This window comes from Xyrauchen texanus, chromosome 14 (assembly GCF_025860055.1).
Source record: "Xyrauchen texanus isolate HMW12.3.18 chromosome 14, RBS_HiC_50CHRs, whole genome shotgun sequence".
In the NCBI taxonomy this organism is placed as follows: Eukaryota; Metazoa; Chordata; class Actinopteri; order Cypriniformes; family Catostomidae; genus Xyrauchen; species Xyrauchen texanus.
The window spans coordinates 10,718,091-10,733,878 of record NC_068289.1 but is presented as its reverse complement, the minus strand read 5'-3'; the positions used below and the strand labels follow the sequence as shown (position 1 = coordinate 10,733,878).

Below are 15,788 nucleotides of genomic sequence, written 5' to 3'. Positions count from 1 at the left end.
CAGGAGGGCCATGGCGTGCAGGGCGGAAGCGGCATTTCTGGCGGCGCTGTAGGTCTTCGCCGTCAGCGAGGATGTTGTCCTACAGGCCTTGGAAGGGAGTACAGGGCGACCCCGCCAGGTGGTAGGGTTTCTGGGGCATAAGTGGAGCGCAACAGCCCTATCCACCGGGGGAATCGGCGTGTACCCGTGGGCCGCTCCGCTGTCGAGGGTAGCGAGAGAGGATGAGCGCGTGGCTTTGTGATGACGTGTGGTGAACAGTGCCCTCCACAGTGACGTCAGATCATCATGCACCTCCGGGAAAAACGGGACTTGGGGGGGCGCGGCTGTGAGCGGCGCCCGGACACCAGGAATCCAACCGCGATGGCTGTGGGGAGGACGGGGGGTTCCAGTCATCGCGGTTCCACCGCATCCAGGAACTACACAGGGGCGGAAGGGCATCTTTATAAAGACGCGTCCTGAAAAGGACGTTCAACTCTGCTGTATATTTTGCTCTTTTAGAGAAAATCACTCTTTTAGAGGAAATCACTCTTTTAAATAACTCTTTCGAGTTTGGGTTTACTGCGTTGTCGAAGCGAACAGCATGCACAACCATCGGCTCGAAGAAATTTTCTGATTGAACTCTAGTATTTTCTCACCTTTATACCCGTATGTCCGGGGGCAGGGTATGCAAATACTGGCTGCCAACTTCTCATTGGCCTTTTTTCATAGATCAGAGGTATATTCGGTGCTCAAGAGAGACCCCTAGTGTCGCTTCTCCGACACAACGTCGAAGAAAGCGACAGACAGGGAATTGCAATTTGATAGCAACTGATAAACAGCACTAGAATCAAACATTATATCCATGTGAATATCCATCCTCAAACTAAGCACAAGCGCCAATCTTCACCCCAATGGTAACCCCCAAAACACCAGTCTAACGGGCACTTTTTAAATACCAATATAACAGAACATTAAACATTAACAAATATCATCATATCAAGTCAAGTCAAGTCAAGTGGTTTTTATTGTCGTTTCAACCATATACAGTTAGTACAGTACACAGCAAAACGAGACAACGTTCCTCCAGGACCATGGTGCTACATAAAAACAACAAAGGACCAACATAGGACCACATGAGACTACACAACGAAATAAAATACCTATATAAACTTCCTATATAAAGTGCACGTGCAAACATGTGCAAAAAGTATAGGACAGTACAACAAATTACTGACAATGAACAGGACAATAGACACAGTGCAGCGCCGACCAGTTCTCAGTAGTGCAAAAAGATGACAGTTTCTAAAAATGTAAACATAACATACTATGAGATAATGTTCTATGCACATAGCAGTTATTGAGGTAGCAGACAGTTATAAAGTGACAGTTATTAAAGTGCAACTCAGGACACGTGTGTGTCAAACCAGTCTCTGAGTATTGAGAAGTCTGATGGCTTGGGGGAAGAAGCTGTTACACAGTCTGGCCGTGAGGGCCCGAATGCTTCGGTACCTCTTGCCAGACGGGAGGAGGGTAAAGAGTTTGTGTGAGGGGTGTGTGGGGTCGTCCACAATGCTGGTTGCTTTGCGGATACAGTGTTTTTGTAAATGTCTTTGATGGAGGGAAGAGAGACCCCAATGATCTTCTCAGCTGTCCTCACTATCCTCTGCAGGGCTTTGCGGTCCGAAACGGTGCAAGTCCCAAACCAGGCAGTGATGCAGCTGCTCAGGATGCTCTCAATAGTCCCTCTATAGAATGTAGTGAGGATGGGGGTTGGGAGATGTGCTTTCCTCAGCCTTCGAAGAAAGTAGAGACGCTGCTGGGCTTTCTTGGTGATAGAGCTGGTATTGAGGGACCAGGTGAGGTTCTCCGCCAGGTGAACACCAAGGAATTTGGTGCTCTTGACGATCACCACAGAGGAGCCGTCGATGTTCAGCGGAGTGTGTTCACCTTGTGCTCTCCTAAAGTCAACAACCATCTCTTTTGTTTTGTCGACATTCAGGGACAGGTTGTTGGCTCTACACCAGTTCGTCAGCCGCTGCACCTCCTCTCTGTATGCTGACTCGTTGTTCTTGCTGATGAGACCCACCACGGTCGTGTCATCGGCGAACTTGATGATGTGATTCGAGCTGTGCATTGCTGCACAGTCGTGAGTCAGCAGAGTGAACAGCAGTGGACTTGCTCAAAAATGCATAAAATAACACTTAATTTTAACATTTGTTCACCCTATCGTGTCCCATCAAAGCATGCTGGGAAATGGAAATCCCCTGCCCAGTTTCATCGCTGATACATGTATTCATGTAGTTCCAACTCAAACTTTAAATCCCTCTTAAATCATAATTTTTTCAGTTTGATGAAAGTTTTGAGTATTTGTATATCTGCTTTTGAGAAGTAGCCTACAAGTAAAAGGCATTTCACTATGTTAAAATAGAAAAGCATTCAGTGTTCGCAAAGGACATTTTTATCACTAAATCTTAAACAGCAGGCCATTTAACTATTGCATGACCAGATGTACAATTTAGCTGTTCTGCAGTGTTTTAATTAGTCCAATCGCAGCGAGAGTCCAACCCTCAATCCACACCATGGCATTTAGGGGTTAAGCAGCCTGATAAGTGGCTTCTTCTGCTGAATAAAGGCTTTTAGCTGGCAGGGATTCATTTTGTCTGAGCTCCCCCTTCTTTTCATTGTGTCTCTCTAGGATCAGTCAGTGAGACGATAATTGAGAGATTCCCAAACAGTAATCTCTTTTCTGCCTGACTGACCTCAAGTCCTATAGAAAGAAAGCGAGTGACATCTGTTGACTCTGCTTGAAAAGGACATCGCTGACTACATTTGTTTAAGTGGCTGTTTGCCTTTTGTTATTGCTGTGTCCTCTTCTTCTATTAAAATGATGAGTTGTTAAACACTCATGTTAGTTTTCAAAGGTGGCATTTGGCTTCTCTTGTTATCAAGTGGGCAATCCACAGGAAACCTAGTTGAGCCATAGTCACACATCATACAATCAATTTATCAGGCACTTTAATATTTTAAAAATATTAGATAGTTCTTAAAGGGATAGTTAACCCCCAAAAATTTAAATTCTCTCATCGTTTACTCACCCTCATGATATCCCAGATGTGAATGACTTTCTTTCTTCTGCTGAACATAAACAAAGATTTTTAGAAGAATATTTCAGCCCTGTAGGTCCATACAACACTTTGACGCTCCAAAATCACATAAAGGCAGCATAAAAGTAATCCATAAGACTCCAGTGGTTAAATCCACGTCTTCAGAAGCGATTTGATAGGCATTGGTGAGAAATAGATACATTTTTAATTCCCTTTTTGACTATAAAAATCCACTTTTATTACACATTATTTTTCTTTTTGTTTTTTGGCAATTTGCATTCTTCACACATATCGCCACCTACTGGGCAGGGAGGAGAATTTATAGTAAAAACTGACTTAAATATTAATCTCTCAACCACACCTATATCACTTCTGAAAACATGGATACACCACTGGAGTCTTATGGATTACTTTTATGCCGCCTTTATGTGCATTTTGGAGGATCACAATTTTGGTACCCATTCACTTGCAAAGTGAGAACCTACAGAGCTGAAATATTCTTCTTAAAAATCTAATTTGTGTTTTGCAAAAGAAAGTCATACACATCTAGGATAACATGAGGGTGAGTAAATGATGGGAGAATTTTAATTTTTGGGTGAACTATCCCTTTAATTATTGTGCATATTTGCCATCTTATATCAACCCATTCTCAATTCCAAGGCATCAATATGGACAAAGCAGGTGGTGCTCTAAACTGTTTTATCTTAGCCCACATCCACACTAATAACTTTTTGTTTGAAAATGCATCTCTTTCTCTACATTTTAACCTTCCGTCCACACGTTTATGTCAAACGAAAACAGAGCTTTTCAGAAACATTCTCAAAAGTGGATACATTTTGTTGTGTGGGCAGGGAAAATGGAGATAACTGAAAACGATAATGTATTTGGAGTCATGTGACACAGTCATGTAATCCATTCAAGATGGTGGCACATGTTGTAGCGACGTTGTTGTGCCTGCTATTCACATCGATAATATTGTTAAAGATAAATGTTACTTTGTACAACCTTCAAATTTAATTCCCTCAAAGGTGATGGAAAGTTTGCTCTGAATTGCTGTCCGGTGACGGAACATGAGGACAATTGAATTTTGCACTGTACATGGAACAGCAATTATTTGCATGCTCAGTAAGGGAATATAAGCATTTTTATGTTTTAGTGTGGATGAGAAACTTTTGGAAAATTCTTGATAATGGCAGTGTGGACATAGAGCATTTTGAAAATGAAATGCTGTCAGATGTATCCAGATTAATGTGAAGGAATCCTATGATTTTAGTCATTTTGTCTAGACAGTTGTTTTAAAATCTACTTGCAATATCTACAACAAATTAGTTTATACATTGAAAACATACATTACATATACATATACACAGGGGTGTCATCACATGCCACAAAGTAGTATTGCCAAATGTAAAAAAATACATAAAAAAACAAAATCATACATAAAGATACTTTAACGGTTCAAGATTTTTTTTTCCTTTTTGAGGGGATCATAAATGTGACATTATTTTCAACGCCTGCTGCGTTTGTTTTAAGGTGTTTTTAGTTTGAATTATTCTAATCTTCACTTAATTTACTTGTTTTGAACATTTACGTCATCTAACTTACTAAACTATTGACTAACCTGTTCAAACTCTCACTGATGGGTGATGAGATACCAGCTGTCTCCACTTGTTGCTTCTGTTTGTTTGCAAAAACACCACTTACTCATTTGGACCTGACATCTTACTGCACTCATTAAGTTTGATATTTGTAATTGTCAATTTTAGGGGTGGATGATATTAGCAAATATTGTACTAGGAAATTCTTAACACTTTTGGGTTACCATATATCGTGATATACACATTTTTATGAAAAGTGATTAAACCTCTGAAAGAATTACATTCATTTTTTATTTAAAACAATGTCTAGAGTAATGGTGGAAGTTCCATTTCCACTGTCCAATGAAAGGACTTAAATAAAATATTGTTTTTATTAATTAGTTAGCAAGCTCTTTGTTTAAATATTTACAGAACAAATGTAAATATTGCTGAATAAAATACTTTCAGTGTCTGCTTTCATTATTAAATTCAGTCAGTTTTCATTTTAAGCATCTTTAGTTGTCTTCACTCTCCCTGCGCCAAGATAAGTGCACATTTAAATGAAAAATAATGTGCAACCAACTAATGATGGCTACAAATACACATTCCCTACCAAACTACAGCACTTTGCTTCACCGCAATAACAAAAATTCACAAAAATGTCTTGTGGTTGCACATTTTTGTCCATATATCTATGTAATCGGTATATCGCCCACCTCAAGTCACTTAAAATTGTTTCTTTACATCATCTTTTAGCCTCCCACATCCCTTGACAAACCTTTTGAAGAAATAAACTATGCTCTTTTAAGCCGCACATGCGCGCTTCATGGTAATTTTGAAAATGGCTTTTACAAAAACCTAGCTAGCTAGCATTATCCACCCCTGTATCGAAAAAGCTAAAAAGTTAATCAACAGACATTTAGACAGCCAAGCTAGCAAGCAAACATACAAACATTTTACACAATGCTAAATATGACAACCCACAGTTTGTTTGATTACTCCTAACACATTTAACACATCTTCTCCTGGCAGGAAATGGCTGATCTGAAGCAGCACATTCAGTTAGCAGCAGAGCAACCAATTGATTTTGAACAATCGCAACAATTACAATCACAACACGAAAGGTAGCCTAATGTCAGGACTGGATCACATATGTGGATTCTATTTTGAACTACCAGAGCTAAAAATGCAGGTTAATGAAGTAAAAATATCAGAGAAAATGTGGGCAATAGCCTACTTAGTAGTTACCATGGCAATACTGCCGACGGCGGCCATGAGTATAGGCTACATAGCCTATGCATCGAAATTAAATATTTCAGCAAAAACTGCAGTACAGTTGTGATTCTGCATAAATGTATTTTTTAATCTAACCAAAGGTTGATCTAAGAGTGTATGGCAAAAGTGTGTTCTGTTCTATCAAAATGACAATGCAATTGTGTGCATTAGTATAATGGCAACATGTTTGAATGCATGTGCCTACAGACGCAAGAAACACCCACTGTATGACCTTCCCAGTTTTGGCTCCAAACATGTTGCAACCGTTCCTCTATATAATATCCGTCTTAATCAAAGTGGAACCCGCCTCATCACTAAAGCAGGGCGCCAAGCCAGATTCGAAACACAATGCAGCATAATGAAACTATTTATTTCCATAATGCCGCATTGTCACTGTGATTTTGCGCCCTGGGACGTGACGGAGAGGCGGAGGGATCAAGGAGAGGTGACGAAGTGCTCGAACAGGAAGGGTGGGGGATTTCTAATTAGCGAATTAAATTTCATGTTGGGCTCCACAGGAGATAAATTAGCTTTTGACAGGTCCTCCCTTTCAGCTTGTCAGGACTCCTGACAGAACGGCCAGTTAACGGATTGCTAATTCCTCTTTGAGCCCTCGCAGGTCCGGACCGCTGTTCACAACCAAGACCATTTCCTAAATAGGCTGCTGCCGTTTTAGCGATGGCAAAATGCTATTTTATGCAGATGCTGTCATACCTACAGCAAATGGGGACTACACATGTTCAGAACTTTGTGTAAACTTTGTTGTTGTTGATCTATAGTTCATCTTATTGTCAGCAAAACTATTTTTGGTATAGACCTATTTAAAAAGAGGTAGGCCTACACTGATAGCTTGATTATCAAGCTTGTGATTATGAAACTTAAGTTTACATTATTATTTGAGAATTAAGTTTAAGTATTAATATAAGTTGAATACATTTCAGCAGTGGGCAAGATTCTAAATGCACAAGAGAGATTTGTCTCTGGTTGAGAATATGCTTACTTGGACCCTGACTTAATCCCCCATAGATCATCACCCATTTAAATACACCTAACAGCCTATGTGGTCACTCTGCAAATTGGCATAGATTTGCAAAGCAAATATTAAATTTTAACGACAACCTTCCAGACACCAAGATTTAATGTGTGCATGTCATTATCTAAGAGAATATTTTAATGAATTCCTGATGGAAATCAGATGCTGTAATTTATGAATGACAGGTTTATGATATAAAAGCATTGACATAATCAGCACATAAAGGGATCACAGGCTTTATGCAAGATGACATTTTGTTCAGAACGCAGTTTACTGAATCTCTAGGGTTACTCCATACAACAAAATATGCTCACGTCTGCGTAGGCTACATCAATTTGAATTGGAATAAAATTTCTGCTTTAGCCTATACTTTTGATTCTGTCCTCTAAAGTGGAAGTAAGGTTTGTTTAAAATATCATCCTAGTAGTTTCATGAAGTAAAGGATGGGTGCACAATTCATGGTTTTGAATTATAGCAGTGTGTTCCCTTCATTCCGACCTCACTGAGAACCCTCTGATTAAAAAACATATAGTCTATAGGTGGGTGGGGCTGCTTATCCTACAACAGGATTAGGTGCAACCAGTTGGACAAGCAGGGCTAATTGAACTGTCATATTTAATTTGTCCACCACTGACAGCCACGAACACACACACACACACACACGCACGTGCGCACACACATGTTGTGTTTCCATGTTTTATGGGGACTTTCCATAGACATAATGGTATTTATACTGTACAAACTATATATTCTATCCCCTAAACCTAACCCTACCGCTAAACCTAACCTCACAGAAAACTTTCTTAATTTTTACATTTTCAAAAACATCATTTAGTATGATTTATAAGCTGTTTTCCTCATGGGGACCGACAAAATGTCCATTTGGTCCCCACAAAGTAATAAATACAAGCTGCACACACACACACATGTTGGTCTACCTATCATTATGAGGACTTTCCAAAGACATAATGATTTTATACTGTACAAACTATTCTATGATTCTATCACCTAAACCTAACACAACCCCTAAACCTAAAGGGAAACCCTCACAGAAAACTGTCTGCATTTTTATATTTTCAATAAAACATCGTTTAATATGGGACACTAGATATGTCCTCATAAATCACATTTATAGCATAATACCCTTGTAATTACCAGTTTGTAACCTAAAAAATTTTCCTCGTAAACCACATAAACATGCCCACACACACACACACACACACAAACCTGGATGCATTTGTGTTCTAAATAGGATGGTCCTAGAAGATAAACACAGACCCTGATTAGATAGTAGTTGTTTTTTATTATCAATTCAGCTCTGTCTTCTGCGCACATTGTTTGATTACTCCTTTGCTAATTAAATTCCACCATGAAAAAATTAAAATACGGCTATTTTTTGGAAGTGGAAGTTATTGGGTTTCAGACTCCTGGAATCATATCCAATAAATTATTGTAAAATGTGCCTCAGGGGCAACAGTGGCCCCAAAGGAATGTTCTGATTAAATTGTTTTACTCTTTGCCTTTGGCACATGAACATATGCCTCTATAACCAGATTACATTCTGCATTATAACGTTTTTATGGAATGGAGAATCTCAAGATTCGTAAAGGAGGTCTCTCTATTTGCGTATAGTGTCTGGGCAAGAGAACCACCCACGACGCACCACCAGCTCTTGATGTTGTCACAATTTTTTCCGGAGCCACAGATGTTTGTTGAAGCTCTGCTGGACTAATTATCCATCCAAGCCGTGCCCTTTGTGTAGTACGTGCACGTGTGTGTGTTGAACTCTCTGTTTTGCTTTAACTCAACAATAGTAGAATTTGCCAGTAATTATCCAGTAACACACCCTTCTTGCCTCCACCATTGTCTTGATGTCCCTGCAACATTGGTGTCATTAATCAAACAATTGTAAGCCTGAACTGGTTAACCTGTACCTCCCAACCCTGGTTACTGTGGATGTTTTCAACTCCCTCTGGTCAATCACAAGGACACAAGGGTGTAACAATTGGATGGTTATGAATGGGAATTAAAATAAAATATAAGCTATTCAATGTATTCCAGGAATGCAGTTTTCAGTTTTGGTAGGTCTGGACTAAATGTTACACTTTCTGGATAGGAAGGCTGAAATTTGATATTGGATGGCACAGAGGTTATTTCCTTAACTTTAACGCTGAAACCCACAAGAGCACACTCCTATTTTTTTTTTTTACATCTGACCTAGAGAAAAAGGTCAGACAGTTACGAAAGGGGCAGCCCATGTAACTGTGTTGCATTTGTGTATGAATAGCTGTCTATTCAATGGCTCTTTTACAGTCTCTTGAATACAAGTGTTGGCTCCCTTCTGGACAGTCAAAATACAGAGTGCATGCACTTTTGGCAGGCTTGTTAGGCATCTGTGGTCTCCTTTTTTTCTTCTTCTTTTTTTTTTTTTTTTTTTTTGGCAAGAGGACATTTATTTGAAGCTTTGTTTTTTATTGTGGTACTTTCTGCAACACATGATCTGAGTACATCCAGCATGTAGACATGCATCATATTATTGTTTAGAATATAAAAAAATTCTTTGCATTAAAATATTGGTTACACTTTACAATAAGGTTCTATTTGTTAACAGTAATTAACAACATTAACAACATGAATAACAATGAACAGCTATTATTCATTTTAGTTAATGTTATTTACAACACATACTATTACATTTTGTTAAAGTTTTATTAGTTAACATTAGTTAATGAACTATGAACTAACATTAACAAACAATGGACAATTGTATTTTTATTAACTAACATGAACAAAACAAATATTGTTAATTCTTTGTTCATGACACATAAAATATTAACTCATTATTATCTCATTAACAATCTTACTAGTTATTACAGATGATATTAATATTTATAATTATATTACTAACTTTATAATTAATATAGTGGTTAAAAAACATGTTTTTAATTTTACTTTCCATTTATATGTTTTATGGAGAGTGTACAGGTGACATAAATTGTAAACCAGATTTGCATTATCCATATGAGTACCACGGCTCAATCTCCTGGAGCAGATGTGCCAACTGCTATACCATGGTGTATACAAGGTGACAAAATTTCAGTGTAGGATTTTGTATCAGTCTGACAGAATTGGTTAAGGGCAGTACTTCTAGAGGTTCCAATATGTCATCTTCCTTTATTCCCCCATTAATTTAAATTATTTTATTACAGTTATTGGAATTGGTTTATGGTTTATATTTATCAATGGAGTTTGCATAAAGTATGCAGCATAAACAATATTTTAGTCTAAAATGTGTCTCTACAACATCTCATTTTTATTTCTAGTTCCAATAAGATGGGAAAAGAATTTGAATAATTATGTCAATAAAATTAACATTAATTGAAACTGTTAATGGTGGACATTCACACTGTTGCACATTTTTTACCAGTGTAAGTGAATTGTTAGCTGTGATCATACATTTGCAGACCAGATTTTATTCTGTTCTTTTTTTTTCTTAGTTTTTCTTAGATTCAGTTTTTATTTAATTGTATTATTATTATTTTATGCTTAAATACAAATTCATATTGCCTATTGAAAAAGTCGGCAATAAGTGAAATTCCCTTATTAACTACAGATTTTATTTTATTTATTTATTTCCACAAACCCACACCAACTGTCTGATTAATAAAAAATATATATTCTCTGGTACCAATGTTTATGTTTATGAATATTTTTTTTTATAGATGTAATCAAAAATAGCGGTTAATATGGCCCTTTTGTGTTTCAATCATTTTGAGTCTTCCGTTCAAATTTTGATGTTTCATTTTGATTAATTATCACTTTAAGGTCAGGTCTGTGAACACACTGACACACAAATATCTATCCGCCGACTGCGGAGTACATTAACAGACTTCTCATGAGAAAAATAATTGTATATCATACACAGAAATGGCTTTAACTGAACAACTGGTTTAGATGATCGTTTGACATGTTTTGAAGCAATTTAAAAACATGTTTCTTACTTTTGAATCATGGCTCAAGTATGAAACAGAAATGACTTTTAATTAAAAGTCGATTTTACATTATCATCAATGTTTGCACGTTACCCCCGGACAGTGCCAGAGCGTTTGACCCCTGCCAAACTTCACACTCGCCCGTATAACACACTAGCCAGCGGTCACTGAGAAAACACGTATAAACAAACAGATAATGATGGAATATTAGTCCTGCAGCATGTGTACAACGCACGTAAAGTTCTTTCATGGTTGATGATTTATTTGTGCATTAGTGTATGTTTGCACTTGATAAGGAATAGGGGTGAGCGGGTGGTCATGTATTTAATCCGTATTGAATGTGTGAGAAAAGCAAGGTGTCATCGCACCTGCAAACGCGTAGAGTGAAAAAGGTCAACCAGTCAGTCAACTTTGTCAAGGTGAGTGTTTCGACAATGTTTTTGAACCAAGAAACTTTATTCCACTAATTTTGAGAAGAGAGGAATACGTTTAATATTACTTCCCCTCTGCCATTAATAGGCAGGCATTTGGCTCAGGCTCTTCGCTCATTTGAAGCATTTGGGTCTTTAGTCAAAAGGCGTGAAATTTGTATTGCAATCTGCCTATTAGAAGGAATCTGGACAACTAAATTCGATCGAGTGGACATTACGAAATCGACTGTTTCGAGATTGCATTGATGTCATGATTAGACTCTCTTTATATTTTACATTACTCACCGAATTTATTCTATTCTATTCTATTCTGGATTATGGTGCCAAAATTATTTACTGAATTATTTAGCTAGCCTATTATAACCTTGCTAGCCTATTTAATATATATATATATATATGTGTGTGTGTGTGTGTGTGTGTGTGTGTGTGTGTGTGTGTGTGTGTGTGTGTGTGTAATTTCTCTTTTTTTATTATTATTATTTTATTTAGTCATTCATCATAATATCCTTGCACCAAACATGAAACCATTTTTGTCCAATGAAATAATACATTTTAAATATAAAAAAAGAAACGATAAATGTAATAGCACATATAATATTTTACTTACAGTTATAAATGATTTATGAATTTATCTTAGCAACTTTAAAAGACATCGATTGCATACAATTAGATTTTTTCTACATAATTTATACTTTTATTAAAAGTATAACCATACATTTATTCGTACATTAATCTATAACTATGATGTTATAACATTAGCCTAACAGTTCTGTGTCGTTGCTGTTGTAGTTTCATCGTATTATTACTGTCAAAAACGTTTTAAAACACCAACATTTCGAAAGATGTATAGGCTACATTGTATTTTGGTATTTAGACCTATATAAATGCCAATTACTCGTAAGAGGTTAAGAGAGTGCGGAAATAAATGCGTTTAATTTATAATGAATAGGCTAAATGAAAATGCATCGAAAGTTTCTCAAATCTAAAGGCGTCCAAATGAACCAATCAGAGTGTGTTTAGGAGGAGCGTGCTGGCGCGCGAGACGGACAAAAACTGATGTCTGCATGTGCACTTGGCATAGCGTTGCGTAACGGGCACAGAGTCATAATGAAAACACAAATATATTGACCGCAGTTATTGAGCAACGGCATATCCTTAACAGACTATCTTAAAGAATGGTCAGACAATAGGCTATTAGTTATAGTTAAACTGTTTGATACTTTTTAATATTTGATACTTTTTAATAACGTATATTAGCAAAGTGAATACTTTCAGACTGAAAGTTTGGGTCCATGGATAAGTCGAAGAACTTTCGAATTGATGCTCTGTTGTCAGAGAGCTCTCAGCGGATACGGGAGGATTCACCGGGACTGTGTAATGACGGCACTGACATTGAGTCCATGACATGCAGATTGTCAGAAGACTCTCCTCCTCGAGCTTTTCAGCTTCAGACAGGGGTCATACCCAATAACATGCTAAATATTTCTCATCCAGGATTACCGTCTCTTTCTCAAGGGTCTATGCCACGAATGTATCCCTCACCTATGTACTCCATCACGGCACTTGGTGCGCAGCACCACACCTTCGCGTATTCTGGTTTCGCGCAACCGTACCCGGAGCACCTGAAAGCTGCAGCCGTGGCCGGCTCATTCCCATTAGAACACTGGCTCCGGGCAGGGCTCATAATGCCTCGCCTCGCAGAATACAGCGGTATGTATAGGATACTCTGACCCTTATATGTGTGTGTGTATATATATATAAATATATATATAGCTGCACAGATGGAGACAGGCAAGACAATGCCATTATAACATTATAGACTAATTAGACTAAAAAATGACAATGCATAAATAATATTTAAGTTGCCTAGCAATATGTGTTTATTCATTCATTTGATTTGATTCATGCACACTATTGTATCTCTCAGCAAAAACAAAAAGTCAGTTCATGGGCTATAAATATTATCTAGCACAACTGAATCACTGTTTACTGCTAACGGAACTATAATGTTAGCTTTTTTATTTTCAGTCTTTAATTGCATCATAAATGACAATGCCATTATAACTGCCTTCATCCTAAGGAAAACTATAAAGAAACACTTAGACCGGTCTGAGCTTCATCAATAACGTTTTCTGGTAGCATTTATTGAATTTTCATTTAGTTAATGGTGCTCTCTGGTGTTTTATTGTCCTGCTAATACAACATCTCCTGTCATCAACAATAAACTGAAGTAAAGCTGTTATCATTATCTGTCTTGTCTTGTCTGCATTACATGGTATCTGGCACAAGTCTCGCACTTCCTTTCTCAACAAACTTTCTTCTCAGGGGCACCTCAGTCAGGTCTGATTGGTAAATGTCGGAGACCACGCACAGCTTTCACCAGTCAGCAACTACTAGAGCTGGAGAATCAGTTCAAACACAACAAGTACCTATCACGACCCAAACGCTTTGAAGTGGCCACATCTCTTATGCTGACTGAGACACAGGTGAGGAGAAGAGGAGAAAGGGGAAACAAAACATATTGTGAACATTGAAAGTTGGTCACAAGATTGAATCAGCTCACGAACAAGCCAGTCTAACATAAACACAATATCATTTTCTTCATTAATTTATACAGAAAACTCTTGATGCTGATCCAACGGAACAACCGTCATGTTGAATGATTGAGATGTTTTATGCATTTTCCAGGTCAAGATTTGGTTCCAGAACCGACGCATGAAGTGGAAACGCAGCCGCAAAGCTAAAGACCAAGCCGCACAGATGGAGACAGGCAAGAGAGGAAACAAGCCAAAAGACCTCAGTAACTGCAGTGCACATGATGAGGATGAGGATCTGGATGCAGAGGATGAAGATGATGAAGAAGAGGAAGAATTCAGAAAATCTGTTAACGTAGGTGTGAGTCTACCTCGCCCCTCAGACTTTCTGCAGCACAGCACAGAGTTGAGTTACAGCTCGCATGGCTCTTACTCTGATGATGACCTCGAAGAGATTGGAGGAGACAGAAAGATCAGACTGGGGTTATGAGGAACTGATGGCTGCTATATCAATTAATTAATTGGACAGCTAACTACATCTAGGTTTTACAACCTTGTTGATGTCAAAACTATCCCTTAGACCCCATGAGTTTATTGTCCATGACACATTCTATAATGAATATTGACAGGACATTTAGAGTCATAAAACCAGTTATGGCATTCTGAAGTAATTATTGAAAATGGTCTTCCAGTTTATTTGCACATTATATATATATATATATATATATATATATATATATATATATATATATATATATATATATATATATATATATATATATATATATATATAAATATTATTATTATTATTGTTATTTAATTTTATTTTTTTTTGTTTTATGTCATCATGATCTTTCCTCTATGTTATAGCAAAAGAATATAACTTTTTCAGTGATAAAATAATTTTCTTCTATCCCAGCTTAATATGCAGAGACAGCTATAAGTAAGCCATTCACAGATTCATTTTGTCGAAAACTGTGAACATTGTCTCTGTGGTGCTATACAAAATTTGGTGTTAGTTTTAAGTGACCAGTTTAGACCCACCCCAACAACGTTACTCGACCAATGGTGTAAGCTGGAGGCAGGACTATCTGACTGTTTGAACAACAGCAGACAAGGGGTGTATTCAGAAAGCTGTTTTGAAAACGTTGTTTATTTTTGCAATTCCGTTCGGCTGCGCAAGTGTCACAGAAATTACATACCTCAGCTTTATGATGGACATTTTGGTTGACAGATGTGTTAAACCAAACGAGGAAGCCTTTGCACTGAAAGTCGAAGGCTGACACTTGTGCTGTACAGCTGTTTATAGAAGAATCTCTGTGATTGCTTGAACATGTTTTGTTCAATATATGTACAGGCAGAGGTCATTTGTGTCAGCTTTCTTCCAGTAACCACCGACTGAGGAACACAGAGGAACTGCTAAATCCTCAGCAAATATTGGACAAGGGCAAACTGTGCTTTACTTAGTCCATTAGTTTATGTTATGTTGTTGCTGTTGGTGTATTTAATGTTATTTAACTCTTATAGATTATATCTAATTTATGCAGCTGAAAGAGATCAGCACTGTGTTTGAAGGATTGTGTGACCTTCAAACATTGCTTTTAAAATATGTACTTGAAGAAAAAGGGAAATAAACACAACATTGAAGATTTGTATAGACAGAAATCAATCTGTTGGCATTCTCTCACCTGAAGTCTTTGAACCCTCATTTTCTTCAAGGTAGACACTATACTGAAATCAATGTGTTTGTGTATGAGGCACAGACAAATCTAGCACATGAGTGAAAGATTTAAAGCCAAATTAATATCCCTTCTCTCAGGCACCCCTACCCCACATATTGATTGTCCCACTCTCCTCTCCTTT

At 37.6% G+C, this 15,788-nt stretch overlaps 1 protein-coding gene across 1 annotated transcript; it reads left to right on the top strand.

Annotated features, from left to right (window-relative positions):
- Positions 1-12,488: 12,488 nt before the first annotated feature.
- Positions 12,489-14,621, top strand: LOC127654717 (motor neuron and pancreas homeobox protein 1-like). The gene is made up of 3 exons (XM_052142016.1): positions 12,489-13,101; positions 13,717-13,877; positions 14,080-14,621. Exons 1-3 carry the CDS (start codon positions 12,684-12,686, stop codon positions 14,413-14,415), a joined length of 915 nt encoding a protein of 304 aa, XP_051997976.1. The 5' UTR covers positions 12,489-12,683; the 3' UTR covers positions 14,416-14,621.
- The last annotated feature ends 1,167 nt before the right edge of the window (positions 14,622-15,788 follow it).